At 46.1% G+C, this 15,349-nt stretch overlaps 2 protein-coding genes across 27 annotated transcripts in view; one reads left to right on the top strand and one right to left on the bottom strand.

Annotated features, from left to right (window-relative positions):
* ATXN2 (ataxin 2) overlaps window positions 1-10,850 on the top strand; it is a 153,818-nt gene extending 142,968 nt beyond the window's left edge. For 13 of the 22 annotated variants that reach the window (XM_032239627.1, XM_032239581.1, XM_032239552.1 and 10 more), the window contains 5 exons: window positions 4,108-4,253; window positions 5,017-5,244; window positions 6,150-6,224; window positions 7,418-7,586; window positions 8,432-9,068. In XM_032239627.1, the coding sequence (XP_032095518.1) occupies window positions 4,108-4,253; window positions 5,017-5,244; window positions 6,150-6,224; window positions 7,418-7,586; window positions 8,432-8,460 (647 nt within the window). In that variant the 3' untranslated portion in view covers window positions 8,461-9,068. Of the gene's footprint in view, window positions 1-4,107; window positions 4,254-5,016; window positions 5,245-6,149; window positions 6,225-7,417; window positions 7,587-8,431; window positions 9,069-9,197 lie in introns of those variants that run through there. The other 9 variants (XM_032239691.1, XM_032239673.1, XM_032239647.1 and 6 more) reach the window with 5 other exon arrangements.
* A 1,440-nt stretch (window positions 10,851-12,290) lies between these two features.
* The window catches only part of SH2B3 (SH2B adaptor protein 3), a 45,053-nt gene continuing 41,994 nt past the window's right edge, over window positions 12,291-15,349 (bottom strand). For 2 of the 5 annotated variants that reach the window (XM_032239721.1, XM_032239731.1), the window contains 6 exons: window positions 14,602-14,703; window positions 14,423-14,514; window positions 14,237-14,334; window positions 13,931-14,145; window positions 13,658-13,829; window positions 12,291-13,495 (listed from right to left, as the gene is read on the bottom strand). In XM_032239721.1, coding sequence (XP_032095612.1) covers window positions 13,200-13,495; window positions 13,658-13,829; window positions 13,931-14,145; window positions 14,237-14,334; window positions 14,423-14,514; window positions 14,602-14,703 — 975 coding nt within the window. In that variant the 3' untranslated portion in view covers window positions 12,291-13,199. Of the gene's footprint in view, window positions 13,830-13,930; window positions 14,146-14,236; window positions 14,335-14,422; window positions 14,515-14,601; window positions 14,704-15,349 lie in introns of all 5 variants that reach the window. The other 3 variants (XM_032239737.1, XM_032239753.1, XM_032239744.1) reach the window with 3 other exon arrangements.

The raw sequence follows: 15,349 nt of genomic DNA, 5'->3' as shown, positions 1-15,349 counted from the left end.
TGTAATCCTTTAATAGATGCTCTTTAAAAAGGAGTCTTGCTGTATGTATATACTCTTAAAGGGGAAACTATGTCTGTGATTGTAGTGTGTAAAAGATAGTGTCAGTGGGTGATTTTATTATGTATTTAATTTGAAGTCTCAAATGTAGTTATCCTCACCATCTTACTGTCTCTGTTAGTAGTTTGGTGTCATTTTCCTGGTAAGTAGCTAAAAGGCCTTTAATCATTTCACCTAAGTCTTAATTGCTTTAGCACAACTTTCCCTAAAAGGGAGTATCAGTATTTTTTTTTAAAGAAACTAACAGTTGGGCTACTAATTTAATTTGCTGCTTCATTTTCCCCTGTTCTAAGCCATTTTGTCATGGTTTGGTCAGGTTGCCTTTTATTCCCTGGAGTTTTCAACTTTCCTTCACTTCCCTTTTTCTGAATTTAACATCAAATTTACAAGTTGGAAGATTCTGTTTTGTTTTACTTTTCAAGTTTTGCAATGCTGGTGATTTCTTATGACTTGTGCATCCAAAGTCAAAATGACAAAACCTAGTTACAAATTAAACACAGCTTTATATACTGAATTTGTTTCCGTGAGATCATGGCTGAGGAAACTAGTTTTGGAATGTGATTAGTGTTATTAAGGATTTGACTGATCACATGTTTAGAATCATAAATATTTATATCAAGGAACACTCAGTGGGAAACTTCTGGACTAGGTCCGGCCCAAAGAAGCAATGCATCTTTGATTATCTTTAATCCAAAAGATTTTATGAAGGCTACTTAAGTTTTATGTAGGGAAAGGATATATATATATTTTTTAAACAAAGCCCATGTGTACATTCACTCATCTTGGGATTTGTGCTATGCATGCAAATTAGCTATAGATCAGAACACTGTATTATAGTCTTTAAATACTGGTAAACTTAAATCGCAGAGATGCCTTTTAAAAATGCATAGTAAAAATATTTCATCTTTTTTTAATCTTTTTTTTTTTCATCAAATGATTTCAAGATTTTTACATTTTTTCCAGTTGATGAATAACTTAATTATGAGACTTCATGGGCATAATAATTCTCCATATTTATTGTTACTTTTTAATATTCTTAATACTTTGCTTAGAAGGTAATTAAAAGTGAAATTTAAAACTTTTTAGTGCAAAATTTCTTGAATAAATAAAGTTTTAAAAAAAACCCTCTGAGATTTCGTACTCTTATCTTTATGAATCCCCATGAATAGAATTTGGGATTTGCTTTTCCTTAGACAGATTTAATATTGCTACAAATGACATTTTTAAGAGGCTAGGGGTGGGGGTAGGGGTTAGTGCTAATGGTTTAACAGTAAGGGACCATGATAACTGTAGACATCACCATCCAATAGAACTTTTTGTGATGATGGAAATGTGCTACAAAAATTGCGCTGTTGGCTGGGCACAGTGGCTCACCCCTCTAATCCCAGCACTTTGGGAGGCTGAGGCAGCCACATTGCCTGAGTCAGGAGTTTGAGACCAGCCTGACAAACATGGTGAAACCCTGTCTCTACTAAAAATACAAATAAATTAGCCGGGTGCGGTGGTGGGTGCCTGTAGTCCCAGCTACTTGGGAAGCTGAGACAGGAGAATTACTTGAACCCAGGAGGCAGAGGTTGCAGTGAGCAGAGATCGCTCCACTGCACGTCAGCCTGGCAACAGAGTGAGAAAAAAAGTGTGCTGTCCAACATAGTAGCTACTTAGCTACATGTGGCTTTTTTATTATTCAAAAATAAATTTTTAGGCCAGGTGAAGTGGTTCATGTCTGTAATCCCAACACTTTGGTAGGGCAAGGTGGGTGGATCACTTGAGGCCGGGAGTTCAAGACCAGTCTGGCCAACACGGTGAAACCCCGTCTCTACTAAAAATACAAAAATCAGCTGGGCGTGGTGGTGCATTCGTGTAATCCCAGCTACTCAGGAGGCTGAGGCAGGAGAATTGCTTGAACCCAGGAGGCAGAGGTTGCAGTGAGTCGAGCTTGTGCCACTGCATTCCAGCCTGGGTGACAGAGCAAGGCTATGTCAAAAATAAAATAAAAACAAACAAATGCATGTTTAAGATTTTTACAAGAACAAGCAAAACTCAGTTTCAAAATTTACATCAGATGTTCTTTTAGACCAAGTCAGCGCCTACACAATTTGGGGGAGCTGCAAGTAAACTTAATGAGTATGATGATGATGGAGGGCCTGTTAATGAGCCAGCGAGTTAGGAGAAAAGGACTGTCTTCATAGACTCATGGGACTTTGAAGCTCAGGAAGTCAGTTGTACATCGTTTGTTCCAGCTCCCAGAAGACATTCACTACTCTTAAAAACATTCAGAGAATATGTTGCCACAGTTTTCTTGTTAAAATGTTCTGGCATATGTTAATTCCCGCAGTCTGGAAAATTTTTTTCCAGTGTATAAACAAAACTGCTTTATTCAGTCTAAACTGGGCATGAAAGAATATTTCTGACAGCTGTGGCATTGGCAGTGGATGCACAGGTGATCCCAGAACTGGCTCTTTGCCTGGCCCTCTCCTCTGCTAAGAGAGAGATTTGCAACTGGAGACATAACTGTTTGGGCTGGAGTGTTGGTGGCCCTTAGCCCTGCCACACCTAGCATTATAGAACTGCTCCATCTGCCTAGCCTAACCGTCTGCACACCATTTACATGGGATATACCCAGAGTCATCTTTGCTGATGACTCAGCAGCCTTGCCTACCAGACTGCTGGAGCTAGGGCGCCTGGTCCCAAAGCTGTGCTTGCTTCTGTCCCCAGTCAGTCCTGCATAAGTCTGTGTTTGCTAACACGTTATATGAAGAACGTGAGGAACTATTTTGGAATCATTTCTGCGTATGGGGTAATTATCTTAACGGATTTTAGAATTCATTTCTCAAGAGGGCTGGGTATCATGCCTTGCTAGAGTTGTCTTGAGAACACTCTGTGAGAACATGTGGCTCATAGCCACGTGCAGGTTAGATTTGTATCATAGTGTGTTGTCCATAGTCACTGGAAGTAGTGAACACATCCTACTGTGCTTCTGATTCTCAACTTACTGTTTTTGAAACACATTAACAGGTCAGGCATGGTGGCTCACGCCTGTAGTCCCAGCACTTTGGGAAGCTGAGGTGGGCAGATCACTTGAGGTCAGGAGTTTGAGACCAGACTGACCAGCATGGCGAAACCCCATCTCTACTAAAAATACAAAAATTAGCCGGGCATGGTGGCACGTGCCTGTAATCTCAGCTACTTGGGAGGCTGAGGCAGGAAAATCACTTGAACCCAGGAGGTGGAGGTTGCAGTAAGCCTGGGAAACAGAATGAGACTACATCTCAAAAAAAAAAAAAAAAAAAAAGAAATAAAAGAGAGACCTGAAGAAATGGTTTTGTGCCAAGGTGTGGCCCATGCTGAGATTCACAAAGAATTGGCTTTGAGTTCTTATCTTTATTTTGACTTAAACTGGGGCATCATGTTTCCTTTGAAGTTATTCTAGTAAAATTTTTTCTAAAGGGCTGCAGCACTCAGAAGGGAGTTTCCTTTCTGTATTTATTTTATGAAGCAAGGAAGTGAACTGAGTGTCAGAGGGGCTCCTATGATTGGCTGAGAGAGATTGTGGTCCTTTGCCCTGATGATAGATCCCTGGCCTTGCCAGGTCCCTTAACACAGCACTGGCCTCCCCACCCCACCCCACCCAATATAGTATGTGCCTTTAGGACATTGCTCCAGGGCAGTAGCATGGTGAGGTTAGCCAGATGATGGCCTTGAGCTAAAGAGCGCATGCCTAGATGGCGCTTGTTTGAGTAGTGTCTGCCTGTGCTTTCAGGTTGCCTTTTTGGGAAAACCTAGTGACTGTTTTAAGAGCAAATGCAAACTAATTTGATTTTAATATCATATGTAGAGCTGTATTATATGAACCAAATGCTAGTCTGTTAAGCAATAGCTACACTTATTTTTCAAGACAATGCATGGTTTAAATGGAGTCTACTATAGAAATTGGTAGTGGTGTGAGTTATGCATTGTAACCATCAAGAAAGTTCAGTTGATGAGGCATAGAGGAGCCATGGAGGTTTTCACACATTGGTTGTGTACATGCTCCTTTTTCTTTCACTGTAGTTTCCACGGGCTCCCTTGCTCAGCAGTATGCGCACCCTAACGCTACCCTGCACCCACATACTCCACACCCTCAGCCTTCAGCTACCCCCACTGGACAGCAGCAAAGCCAACATGGTGGAAGTCATCCTGCACCCAGTCCTGTTCAGGTAAGGGCACCTCAGAGATCTGCATGGAGCTGCTTCCTCATCCTAGTATCTGATTTCTGGTGTCAGGTATCGTGTCATAAGAACACATAGCACGTCCGCCCTCATGAAGCTGGATACAGCTGTGCCCCTGGTGTGGTTGCTTTTTTAAGAGTCACATTTAAAATACATATGATAAGGCTGGGTGCCATGGCTCACGCCTGTAATCCCAGCACTTTGGGAGGCCGAGGCGGGTGGATTACCTGAGGTCAACAGTTCGAGACCAGTCTGACCAACATGGTGAAACCCCGTCTCAAAAAAAAAAAAAAAAGGATACATATGATAATAAGGTGATTGGATAAGCTCTGGAAACTTGTGATAATGCAAAATCAAATTTAACAAAGTTCATAAGGTAATTAGTATTTGGCTGGGATTTTAAATTTTAATTCCTAAGGTTTCCTTGTGAGCTTCTTGAATCATGTTTGGTAATAGAGGCAATTAAAGATCTCTGATATCTATCAGTTCTCTGGGGCAGTAGTCTTGTTTGACTTTAGCATGGTCAGAAGCTTCTAACTGCCAGGCTGAGAATCAGGCTTCTGCAACCCAGAAAGGAATGTCCAGATGCGAGGCATTTCCAGCCTTGCTCTTACCACCCTGTATATTCCCCCTGTACTTTCCCGTGCCCCTCATCATAGGCCCACATGTGCAAAGCTCAGCTTTGTGAGTATTCCTTGGCTGCTTTTCATTAAAGAAGTTTTTCTCTCAATTCTTTCCTATCGCTTTGCAGCACCATCAGCACCAGGCCGCCCAGGCTCTCCATCTGGCCAGTCCACAGCAGCAGTCAGCCATTTACCACGCGGGGCTTGCGCCAACCCCACCCTCCATGACACCTGCCTCCAACACACAGTCGCCACAGAATAGTTTCCCAGCAGCACAGCAGACCGTCTTTACGATCCATCCTTCTCATGTTCAGCCGGCGTATACCAATCCACCCCACATGGCCCACGTACCTCAGGTAAACCAGCTTTAGCCAACTTTCTGTGAAGGCCAGGTAGAATATGAAGGTTATTGGTAAGCAGCTAGAGGCTCTCCCAGCTAAGAAACCCTGTGTGTCATGCCATTTGCCTGTCTCCCTTTCCCACTCAAATACACGTGATCTGGCCCTAAGGGAACGTTTGTGTGGTTTTGTAGTGGGATCAGTGAAGGTGGTTGGTCAGTCCTTTAGTTTTTCCCAACTGAGACCTTAAAACTATCTTTGACTCTGGAATGCAACCCAGTTCTTCTTTCCTTTCTGTGTCTGCTTTGCTATGTCTATAGAGCCTACTATATATATGTGTACATAAATATCCCCCTCCACACACTTACCTCGGATGCTGGGCCGGGATGACGGCCTTCACAGAGTCTCAGCCCTCCGAGGTGACTACTGGGGCCTGTCATCTTGATTGTTACTCACATGAGTTCCAAACACAGCTTTCCAATTGTTTTCCCTGGTTATCCATATATCTGCTTTGACCATAAGTTGTACTCTTGAGAGAGCTTGGCCTTGGACATTGGTGCAGTGTAACTAGAAGCTGGAAGCACCTAGGTGGTCCCATTTCTCTTTTAAGAGCAGCCCTGGAAGCACTTTGGAGCTCACCTCCAGTGTAAGCTGCTATAGGTGAAAGGTGTGCTTGCCATCTCAGTGGTTGCTGTCTGCATCAGCTGCTGACAAAGGTCCCTGCACTCCAGGGCCCAGGGAATTGTCTTAATGAGGAGAAGGAGCTGCACTGAAGTTGGGCTCTAATGCTGGCCTTGAGGCCCTCCTGGGGCTGTTATGGGTGAATTGGCTGTATTAGATGTCTCTGCTACTTTCATAACAGAACTCTCTGAGGCGGGTCTAAGTGAGACCTGCCACAATGAATTCCATTTCCTGTTAAATAGTGCGCCAGTGAGGCTCTGGCAAGGTGTGGGCTAGAGATGCGACTCAGTTGGATCTATCTCTCAGAAGGCTACCTTGTAAGTAGAGTTCCACAGCTCTGGGAAGTTTGGGCGTCCTCACCCTGCAAAGTTTAGGTTCTGTGGTGTAGCGCACTGCAGTTGATTTGCTTTTTGATAGTGGGGAGGGAAGCCGGTTTGGTCCGTGTGGGCCAGCGTGGTTTGGTGGAGTCAGCTTCATATGAGCTGGGGTCCTGTAAGTGTCTAGCAGAGGCTGGTGGCTAAGTAGGCACGTGAACTTACATGTAAGTCAGGGATCCCTAAAACCTCACTGTGGTTTTGTGCTGAAAGGGCAAAAAGGTTAACACAAGGAAGCTCAAATATCCCATGTGCCCATTTGAATATATGAGAGTAAAAATGGCATTTCATCCAAGGCTTATCATGCTCTAGAACAGTGTACAGTGTGGGAAAAAGGAAAGGGCTCTTCCTGGCCCTGCCAACCCCCTGCAGAGCTGGAACTCAGCTGTTTGGGCTGACTAAAATTACCTCTCCAACTTGACAGTGAGTGAGACCAGGTCGAACTTACTACCGCTTGGTACAGAAACACTGGGCTGGCCCAGATGATTTCAGATTACTCCTTTCCATCTCACTGGAGCCATTAAACTGCAACTCCTCCTCCTCCTCCTCCTGCTCCATCAGCATATCTCTGAGAGAGTCATGGGGGCTTAAGAGTCTCTTTTCACTGCCTAGTGAGCAGGCCAGAAGCAGAGGGAGAGAGGCAAATGAAGAGAGGTCCAAGTAATCCACATACTGGACTGTGAGTCTCTGCTTATTAATGTAGTAATCTGCTTTTCTATTTGAAAGGGATGTTATCTGCAAAACTACTTCAGGCCCCACATGGCAGCCTGATTCTAAAGCATCATTGTATCTTGTATGATATTGAGAAAGCTGTCCTTGGATCAGGGGTCTAATCTTTGTGAAGACCTTACCCTATACATAGAATACGATGATCAGAAATGTCGAGGGCTAGGACAGCACAGCCCTTTTACCCAGGCTCACTTGGTGCCTGCTCCCTGACCCTTGCAGGATCTGCCCAAAGGTGAAGCGCATCTTTAGGTCAATAAATAGTCCACTAGAGTGTCCCCGAGAACAGAACTGGGCCCTGAGGCCCACCGTTGCCCTTTCCTGAGAGTCCCAGCCCAGTGAAAGGAACGCAGTTGACATGTTGTTTAAGCCGATGTTGCCTGTATGCGTAAAAGAGCTCTCTGTTTCAGGCTCATGTACAGTCAGGAATGGTTCCTTCTCATCCAACTGCCCATGCGCCAATGATGCTAATGACGACACAGCCACCCGGCGGTCCCCAGGCCGCCCTCGCTCAAAGTGCACTACAGCCCATTCCAGTCTCGACAACAGCGCATTTCCCCTATATGACGCACCCTTCAGGTGAGGCGTGTGTGTGCAGGGGCCGCCGGGGCACCCCAAAGCATTCTGCTCGCACAGGTAGAATGGCAGGCAGGGCCAGTGCTTCAAGCCCCGCATTTGAGAACTAGCAAGACCCGATCAGGAGTGTGCGCAGGAGGGACTGTGATGATCAGTTCAGCGTCAGGGCCTGAGGCTTCCGGGAGCCGAGTCTGTGTGTGTTCTGCTGGTATACAGGATTTGGCTTGATGAGAAGCAGCAGCAGCAGCATTCTGTGTAGCTGATGCATGCCTAGGACTCAGTTGGCCTTCTTTGTTACGATAGGCTGGACAGGGCAGTGTTTTCCTTCCTGAGTCCCAAAAGTCTGACATGTGGGGGGTTATTACTATGGCAGAGTTTGATTGTAGCTCTGGAGAAGATACTGCTGAGAAAGTGCTGTGGATGGACTGGCTTTGAGTGTAGCGTTGGCCCCAGCCTATGCCCTGACGCGGGGAGAGCGCCCTGTGATTGTGCTCTACTACTTGATGGGTGCCATGGTGATACTTCACAGTCTGACCTGTTATTCTGAAAGCAATACTGGTGCTTGATTAATATTTGGGGAGGGGGATTGTTAAGGCCTTTTTTTCTACCCCAGGAACAGATCTTTTGGGAGTTTTATCTGAAGTGGTTTTACGTCTGACCGGTTTGTTTCAACCCACCCACCCACCCCTTCCCCCTTTGGTACAGACGGGAGGTGGGGGGAAGTGAATTCAATTTTGAGTCTTGTTCAGCTAGCACAAGAATAGTTTACAATCATGTGCTGCAGAGACACTAGGCTGATGTGTGGTGTTACCAGTTTTCTGTTTCAATGTTCGCTTTTCTTTTTACAGTACAAGCCCACCACCAACAGCAGTTGTAAGGCTGCCCTGGAGGAACCGAAAGGCCAAATTCCCTCCTCCCTTCTACTGCTTCTACCAACTGGAAGCACAGAAAACTAGAATTTCATTTATTTTGTTTTTAAAATATATATGTTGATTTCTTGTAACATCCAATAGGAATGCTAACAGTTCACTTGCAGTGGAAGATATTTGGACCGAGTAGAGGCATTTAGGAACTTGGGGCTATTCCATAATTCCATACGCTGTTTCAAAGTCCCGCAGGTACCCCAGCTCTGCTTGCCGAAACTGGAAGTTATTTATTTTTTAATAACCCTTGAAAGTCATGAACACATCAGCTAGCAACAGAAGTAACAAGAGTGATTCTTGCTGCTATTACTGCTAAAAAAAACAAAAAAAAAAAAACAAAAAAAAAACAAGACTTGGAACGCCCTTTTACTAAACTTGACAAAGGTTCAGTAAATTCTTACCGTCAAACTGACGGATTATTATTTATAAATCAAGTTCGATGAGGTGATCACTGTCTACAGTGGTTCAACTTTTAAGTTAAGGGAAAACTTTTACTTTGTAGATAATATAAAATAAAAACTAAAAAAAAAAATTAAAAAATAAAAAAAGTTTTAAAAACTGATCAAGTTAGTGTGTGTCTGTATAAGCTACTTCTATTGTAGGATACTTAACATCAAAGCAGGTGCGCTAAGTGTGCATTTTGAATGTCCCGGAAGGTAGCTGTCAAATGATTTTTCTTCTTCACCTTTAGTTCTGGTTCAAGGTATCTCTAGAAAAAGACAAGACTGAGCTATTCTCTTTGGTGGATTAGAGATCTGCTTCAGGAGGAGGAAGGTTGGCCAGAGTTGGGCAGCACTGAAATTCCACATCCTTGGGCTGACACTGATTCTGTAAGCTTCCTTTTTAATATCTCCTAAACCAAAATGAGTATTAATTAGCAGGCATCTTTCTATTTTACCAGTAGGGGGCAGGAGACACTCAGAAAAAAATTGCAAGGAAGAAACCCAGAGGGCAGGAAGGCTGAAAAGATGTACAAAGCTGCTTATTGACATGGACTCATAAGCATTTAATATTCTCAGATTGCATCGGGGAGGACAAAGGGAAGGGCAAGTATTCGGGAAGGGCAAGGATTTTATAGAGCAACCGTGGTCTTAATAGAGTTTTAAATATTGTGACAGCAAATCAAGATTCTGAAAACTTTTTAATTCACATATAGCAATTTGTACATTATAGCAAAATTTGCATTATTCAAGAATAAGTTACTTGTACAGTACATAAAACAATACATAAAAATTTGCCAAATACCTTCTGCCTATAATGATACAAGATGAATCCACTTTGTGTTATCACAATGTGCTGTATATTATAACCAAACACTGGATGTCAGATGTGTCCTTGTTAATATACTTGCAAGTTCCTCTAGCTTGTGGGTGATGTTAGAGCTAACACATTTGCAATAAGGGACTTAGCCCTGAATAGAAAGCATGAAGGAATCTCAGGCAAACCCTCAGGGAAGAGTCCAAGGCCTTGATTTTAGGTTAAGAAACTGTTATGTAAAAATAGTGTTCTCTGGCCCAAGATTTTAATGATTGCTATTCCTTTTTCTTACGGTCCAGAAATGATCAAAGGCAGAAGATTTATACCAGATAAAGCCATATGGATTGCTGGTCTAAAATTCAAGGCAGGTTAGTTGACTTAATTCTTTGGTGCTGGTGACTGTTAGTTTGTAAAAGTTGAATAAAAGATGAAGGAAGTGATGGTGCCAGGAGCTGTCAAGCTGTACTGGTGGAATCTATGATTAGAGCTGACTGGAGGGATCATGATGCCTACTGTCCAGTTTGACGCTGAGCCATGGCTCTTGGTGGAAGTTGCTGACTGGGCCTGGTCAGGACTGGAAGGAGAGTGGTGGGGTGTGCTGTCCTGTGCCTGTGGTGGGCTAGCTGCAGCCAGTGGGGTGCCTGCCCCACACTGCTGCCCACCCCTTCATCAGGTGGGCCTGCTCCCACGCAAAGAAAAGGCATTGGCTTAGTGTCACTTCTTCCTAGTGCCATGAGAGTTTTCTGTCAGCATGTATTTGAGCTGGTAACTTGGATGAGTTTAGAAAGTTAGCAGTCTGGAGGAGGGTGCCTTCCAAATCTCTGCCACAGAATCTGAGCTTGCACGTTGCAGCCAGTCAGATGGCTAATTACAGTCTGCTAAGTTTGCTGTATCTGGTGTGCCTCTTGGCACTACCTGAGAGATGTATGCAGAGCAGCTGCTAAGAAATGAGTGCTCCTGGTGTGAAGATGTCATATCCCAGGTGTTTAACTTCTGGCTGGAGGGAGGGAACTTGATTTGGTTTATTATCTACTGGACACTTGTCCTGTGCAGAGGGGAGGACCAGTGACTTTCCATGATAACCTTTCTTCTTTAAAAAAGGTTCAGACTGTTACTTACTCTTTCAGTTCACACTAGTTAGCATTCATTTTTCAGAGAAAGCTGCTTGACTTTATAAAGACAGGTGTCCTTAAAAATGGACTGCAAATCTGGATCAGTGGCGGGTCTGCTTTAAGGTCCATGATCACCCAGGAGTGTTGGTATTAAAAGTGGTGCAGGCGCTCGGCATGGTGGCTCACGTCTGTAATCCCAGCACTTTGGGAGGCCAACATGGGCAGATCACAAGGTCAGGAGTTCGAGACCAGCCTGACCAACATGGTGAAACCCCAGCTCTAATTAAAAAAAAAAAAAAAAAAAAAAAAAAAAATTAGTCGGGCATGGTGGCGTATGCCTGTAATCCCAGGTACTTGGGAGGCTGAGGCAGGAGAATCACTTGAACCTGGGACACGGAGACAACAAGAGTGAAACTCCGTCTCAAAATAAATAAATTAGTTAAATCAAAAGTGGTGCAGGCCAGGCACGGTGGCTCACACCTATAATCCCAGCACTTTGGGAGGCCGAGGTAGGTGGATCACCTGAGGTCAGGAGTTCAAGACCAGCCTAGCCAACATGGCAAAACCCCATTTCTACTAAAAATATAAAAATTAGCTGAGCATGGTATGTATGCGTGTAATCCCAACTACTCAAGAGACAGGAGAATCGCTTGAACCAGGAAGGCTGAGGTTGCAGTGAGCTACAAGAGTGAAACTCCATCTAAAAAAAAAAAAAAGTGCAGAGGGCGCTCTTTCCACACCCTCTGAAAGATCCCAAGAAAATTCTAGAAGCCTAGAAGCAAAAATCTGATCTCTTGGAGTACAGAGACTAAGTGAAAGGAGCAGACCTAACCCTCCTCCCAGGCAGGCAGGCAGGCAGTCCTATGAGTTTTAGGCTGAGGTTTCATTAGCCTCTCATTGAGGCACTGCAGTGAGCCTGGGGGGTTGTACTGAAAGGCTCTGCTGGCACCCAAGAGCAGCTGACTCCACTGTCAGTGCCCCCTTGTTTTTGAACCTCCAAAGGTTCTGGGAGGAGGCAGTCCCCCTATGAATTGTATCACTTGTGAAAGCGAGTATAGATGGAGATTTAACTTCAGGACCTCCCTGGGTGGTGGAGATTGTGTGTGCTGTGTGTGCATGGAGATACATTCTCCATCCAATGAAGGAGTAGCCAGCTGGAGCAGAACACTGAATGTGGGCTATTAAATGAGTTTCTCAATAGTTATGGCACCAGATTCCCAGCTTCCATTTTGGCTCAAAAAAAGGAGCCTAAAACCCACTTGTGGGATAATTTAATAAGCCATTCGATGCTTGGAGGGCACAGAGCCAGCCTTGTTGCTGAAAGATTTACTGTAAAGCGCCCAGGAGTCCTTCTTCCCTTTTTACTTGTTCTTCCCCCAACCTCAGTTAATTTAACTCTCACTGTAAAGCTGCTGTAAACCAGAATCCAGTTTTTTATTCATAAGGCACCAGGGTAGAACTGTTCCTTGCCACCCTCCATTTTTCAGTAATTGCCTGAATTTCCCTGAAAGGGTGACACACTTCACTTCTTGACATTTGGGAAGGACAGTGGCCACTCAGTGGCAGGTAGCTGTCCTGAGACTGCAGTAGACAAGGAAGCCAGCGTGCTGGCTCAGACCGTGAACTAGTCAGGCAGGGTTTGCATAGCTGTCTCCGACTACAAAAATTGCATGGGTGTTAGTTGAAACAGTGCAGTGAAATAAGCAATGGTTTAGTTTTGAACCTGAATTCTTTAAAGAAATTAGTCTGAGGTAAAATGTTTAAAATCATTTTTGACCTTTAGCTTGTCCCTCTGACAGAGCTTTTGTCCTAAAGCTGAGAGTAGAAGCAGATTAGATGTGGTCATCTGTGGCGTGGAAACAACAGACCTGCCACATGGACTGACAGTAGATAGGAGAACCATGAGAATCCAGGGCTTGTTAGTGTTCTGGTCTTCCTGATGACCCCTCTTCCTGTAGAAAGTCTGTCATCAGCTGTGACCGTGTCAGTGAAAAAGAGAACAAGTTTCCACTGCCAGCTCTGGCCCTCACCCCAACTCCTTTCTCTAATGGGGACTGGGCACAGGGACCCTGGGCAGGAGCTAGTGGCATCCTCTAACAAGAACTACATCTGTAAACAATAAGGAGAAAGCCAGGTGATTGATAGATAAAACTTACAGGAGGGCCCTTCAACAGGCCTAATAGAAGGGTCACGTCCAAACTGGCACGAGCAGTTAACAGTGTCCCTTAAATCTCTCTGGAAGGAAGGAAAGATCATTACATTCACAAGTTCACACTTCTGCCTGTGCTCCTCAAGGGCATCTGTTCAGGCCTGGAATTCCTCTGTCAGAGAGGTGTATACTGATTGTCTATGGCCCGCAGGTGGCTCCGGGAGGATGAGTCCATTTCATAGTCCGAGTCCCGGGCTCGACTCACAGGCTCAAGCTCCAGGTGCTGTAGGCTGTTGGCCAGTTCTTCGGGCGAAGGCACCAGGTGGAAGATCTGCTCTGGGGGTGAGGATCGCCCGGGGAGACCCTCTGGGCTGAGCCCCTGGGGACAACCAGAGGAGCTAAGGTGGGGAAGGCCCAACTGTGAATCCCAGCGAGGGAGGGAGAAAGGGAATAGGACAGTGTTGCAGGAACCTAGAACAAGTGACCAAAAGAGACCATACCATCAGTGTTGATGCAAATGCTGACAGGACACAGGACAAGATCCCTGTACCCCTGGGTCTGCAGGAAGCCTCTACCCTCACCCAGTTTCCCTGTGCCCACCATCCCCTTTAGCAAAGGGCAGTAGGCTCAGACCTGGTGGCTGGGAGACAACTACCACGTAGCTGGAGAGCCGGACGTCACAGGCGGCGCCGCACTCGAGCGGGATGGGTGAGCGCTGGAAGTGGTGGAGCATGTCCACGACCGAGGGAAAGTGAAGGTGCTGCACACGGCACTGGCCCCTCTCGGTCAGTGACAGGCGCAGATGCTGGGGGAGGAGAGGACGGTGGGCTCGGACTGTCCCTCTAGGGCCCTGAACTCCAGTGGGGAGAGGAGGCACGGTCCCGCCTGCCCTGCCCCACTCCATACCTTGGCTATGCCCTGGAAGTTGAAAGTGAGCACGTATTCCCCACGCCGTGTCTCGCTCTGCCGCACCAGGAACACGCCATGAGCATCAGGGCCCTGCAGTTGTACCAGCTGAGCTGCTTTCACTCTGGAGATGGGGCCATGGAACCAGGGGTAGCAGGACAGGAAGTGGTCTGTTTTCTGGCAGGCTGGGTCCAGCAGCCCCCCAGGAGAAGCACCTGTTAAGAGAAGATAGGTGATGGTGGTCCTGGGCTGAGTGTGGGTTCCAGTGTACCCAGAAGACAATAGCCTGCACATTGGTTTACTCACCTTGGTTAAGGGAATCTGTGCTGCCCCTTGGGGAGCTGGACGTGCTGGGCTCTAGGGCTGAGGGAATATGCACCTCTGTTTCTGTGCTCTCCAGCCTGCTGGAGAAGAGGCTGAGGTTAAGGATCTGGGCAGGTCAGGGGTGGTAGCAACAAAGGTTGTGCCAGGGGTGAGGGCCTGGAGCCTCACCCTCGGCCTGTGCACTCCCAGAGCTCAGCCATCCATGAATTCAGCTGCTGCTCGTCTCCCACCTCAAAGATGATGTCTGTCCGGTCCTTCACCTATCAGGAAGGAAGGGAACAGTGTTGGATCTGATGTACGTGCCTGGATTTGTATTGCCCCAGGGTGTGGAAAGCCTTGTCACTCACCTTTAGCACAAAGGTGTAGAGGTTGTCAGGCATCTCAAGGCGTGTGCACCGCCGGACCTCCTGGATGTTGGAGCAAGCTGCTTGTAGCTTGGGCCTTGAACTCTATGAGACCAAGATGGCGCACTGAAGGCTTGTTCCTGATGCTTTTTCTTTCCAGCCAGGCCTGAGTTTGTCCATAATCTCCCCAGGAATCCCCCTTGCAGAGAGTGTCTATGGTGTTGCTGTGTAGGTTCTGAGCCTGTAGTGCCTTCCCCTAGCCTCCTGAACACCATTCACACTGAGATCCCAAGAAGCATGTGCTGGCAGAAGGCAGCCCTCCCAGCCCTTTGGACCTGGACCTGGGGACATTCCTGCTCTGCTATGTGTCTGACATTGTTCCTCTTCCCACTGGTAAGCAAAGAGATTCCTGCCCAGCCAGGTGATGCCAGCTGCTTACCCTCTCATCACACCAAGCCCAAAAAAGGGGGAGGGGCTAGCCACTGGAAAACAACAAAATCTTGGCCCTGGACCCTCCCTGAATGCCCAGCACATAGGGCTGCAGGGTGGGTAGGAACTCCTTTGCCGGTAGGAGCACCGCACTCAGGTCTCAACTGACCCTGCAGATGCTTCCAGTGCTGGGGCACTCTGAAGCCAAGAAGTCAGCTGCTTCCAGGAGGGAATCTGCTGAAGAGAGGCAAACCTCCCTTTCCTCTTGTGATAAGACTGAAAAGATGACCAAAAGACAGTAAGAAAAGGGAAGACAGCCAGA

This window comes from Sapajus apella, unplaced genomic scaffold, assembly GCF_009761245.1.
Source record: "Sapajus apella isolate SASKATOON/1434 unplaced genomic scaffold, GSC_monkey_1.0 scaffold2, whole genome shotgun sequence".
NCBI classification, from domain to species: Eukaryota; Metazoa; Chordata; class Mammalia; order Primates; family Cebidae; genus Sapajus; species Sapajus apella.
This window is presented reverse-complemented; position numbering and strand designations above follow the sequence as displayed.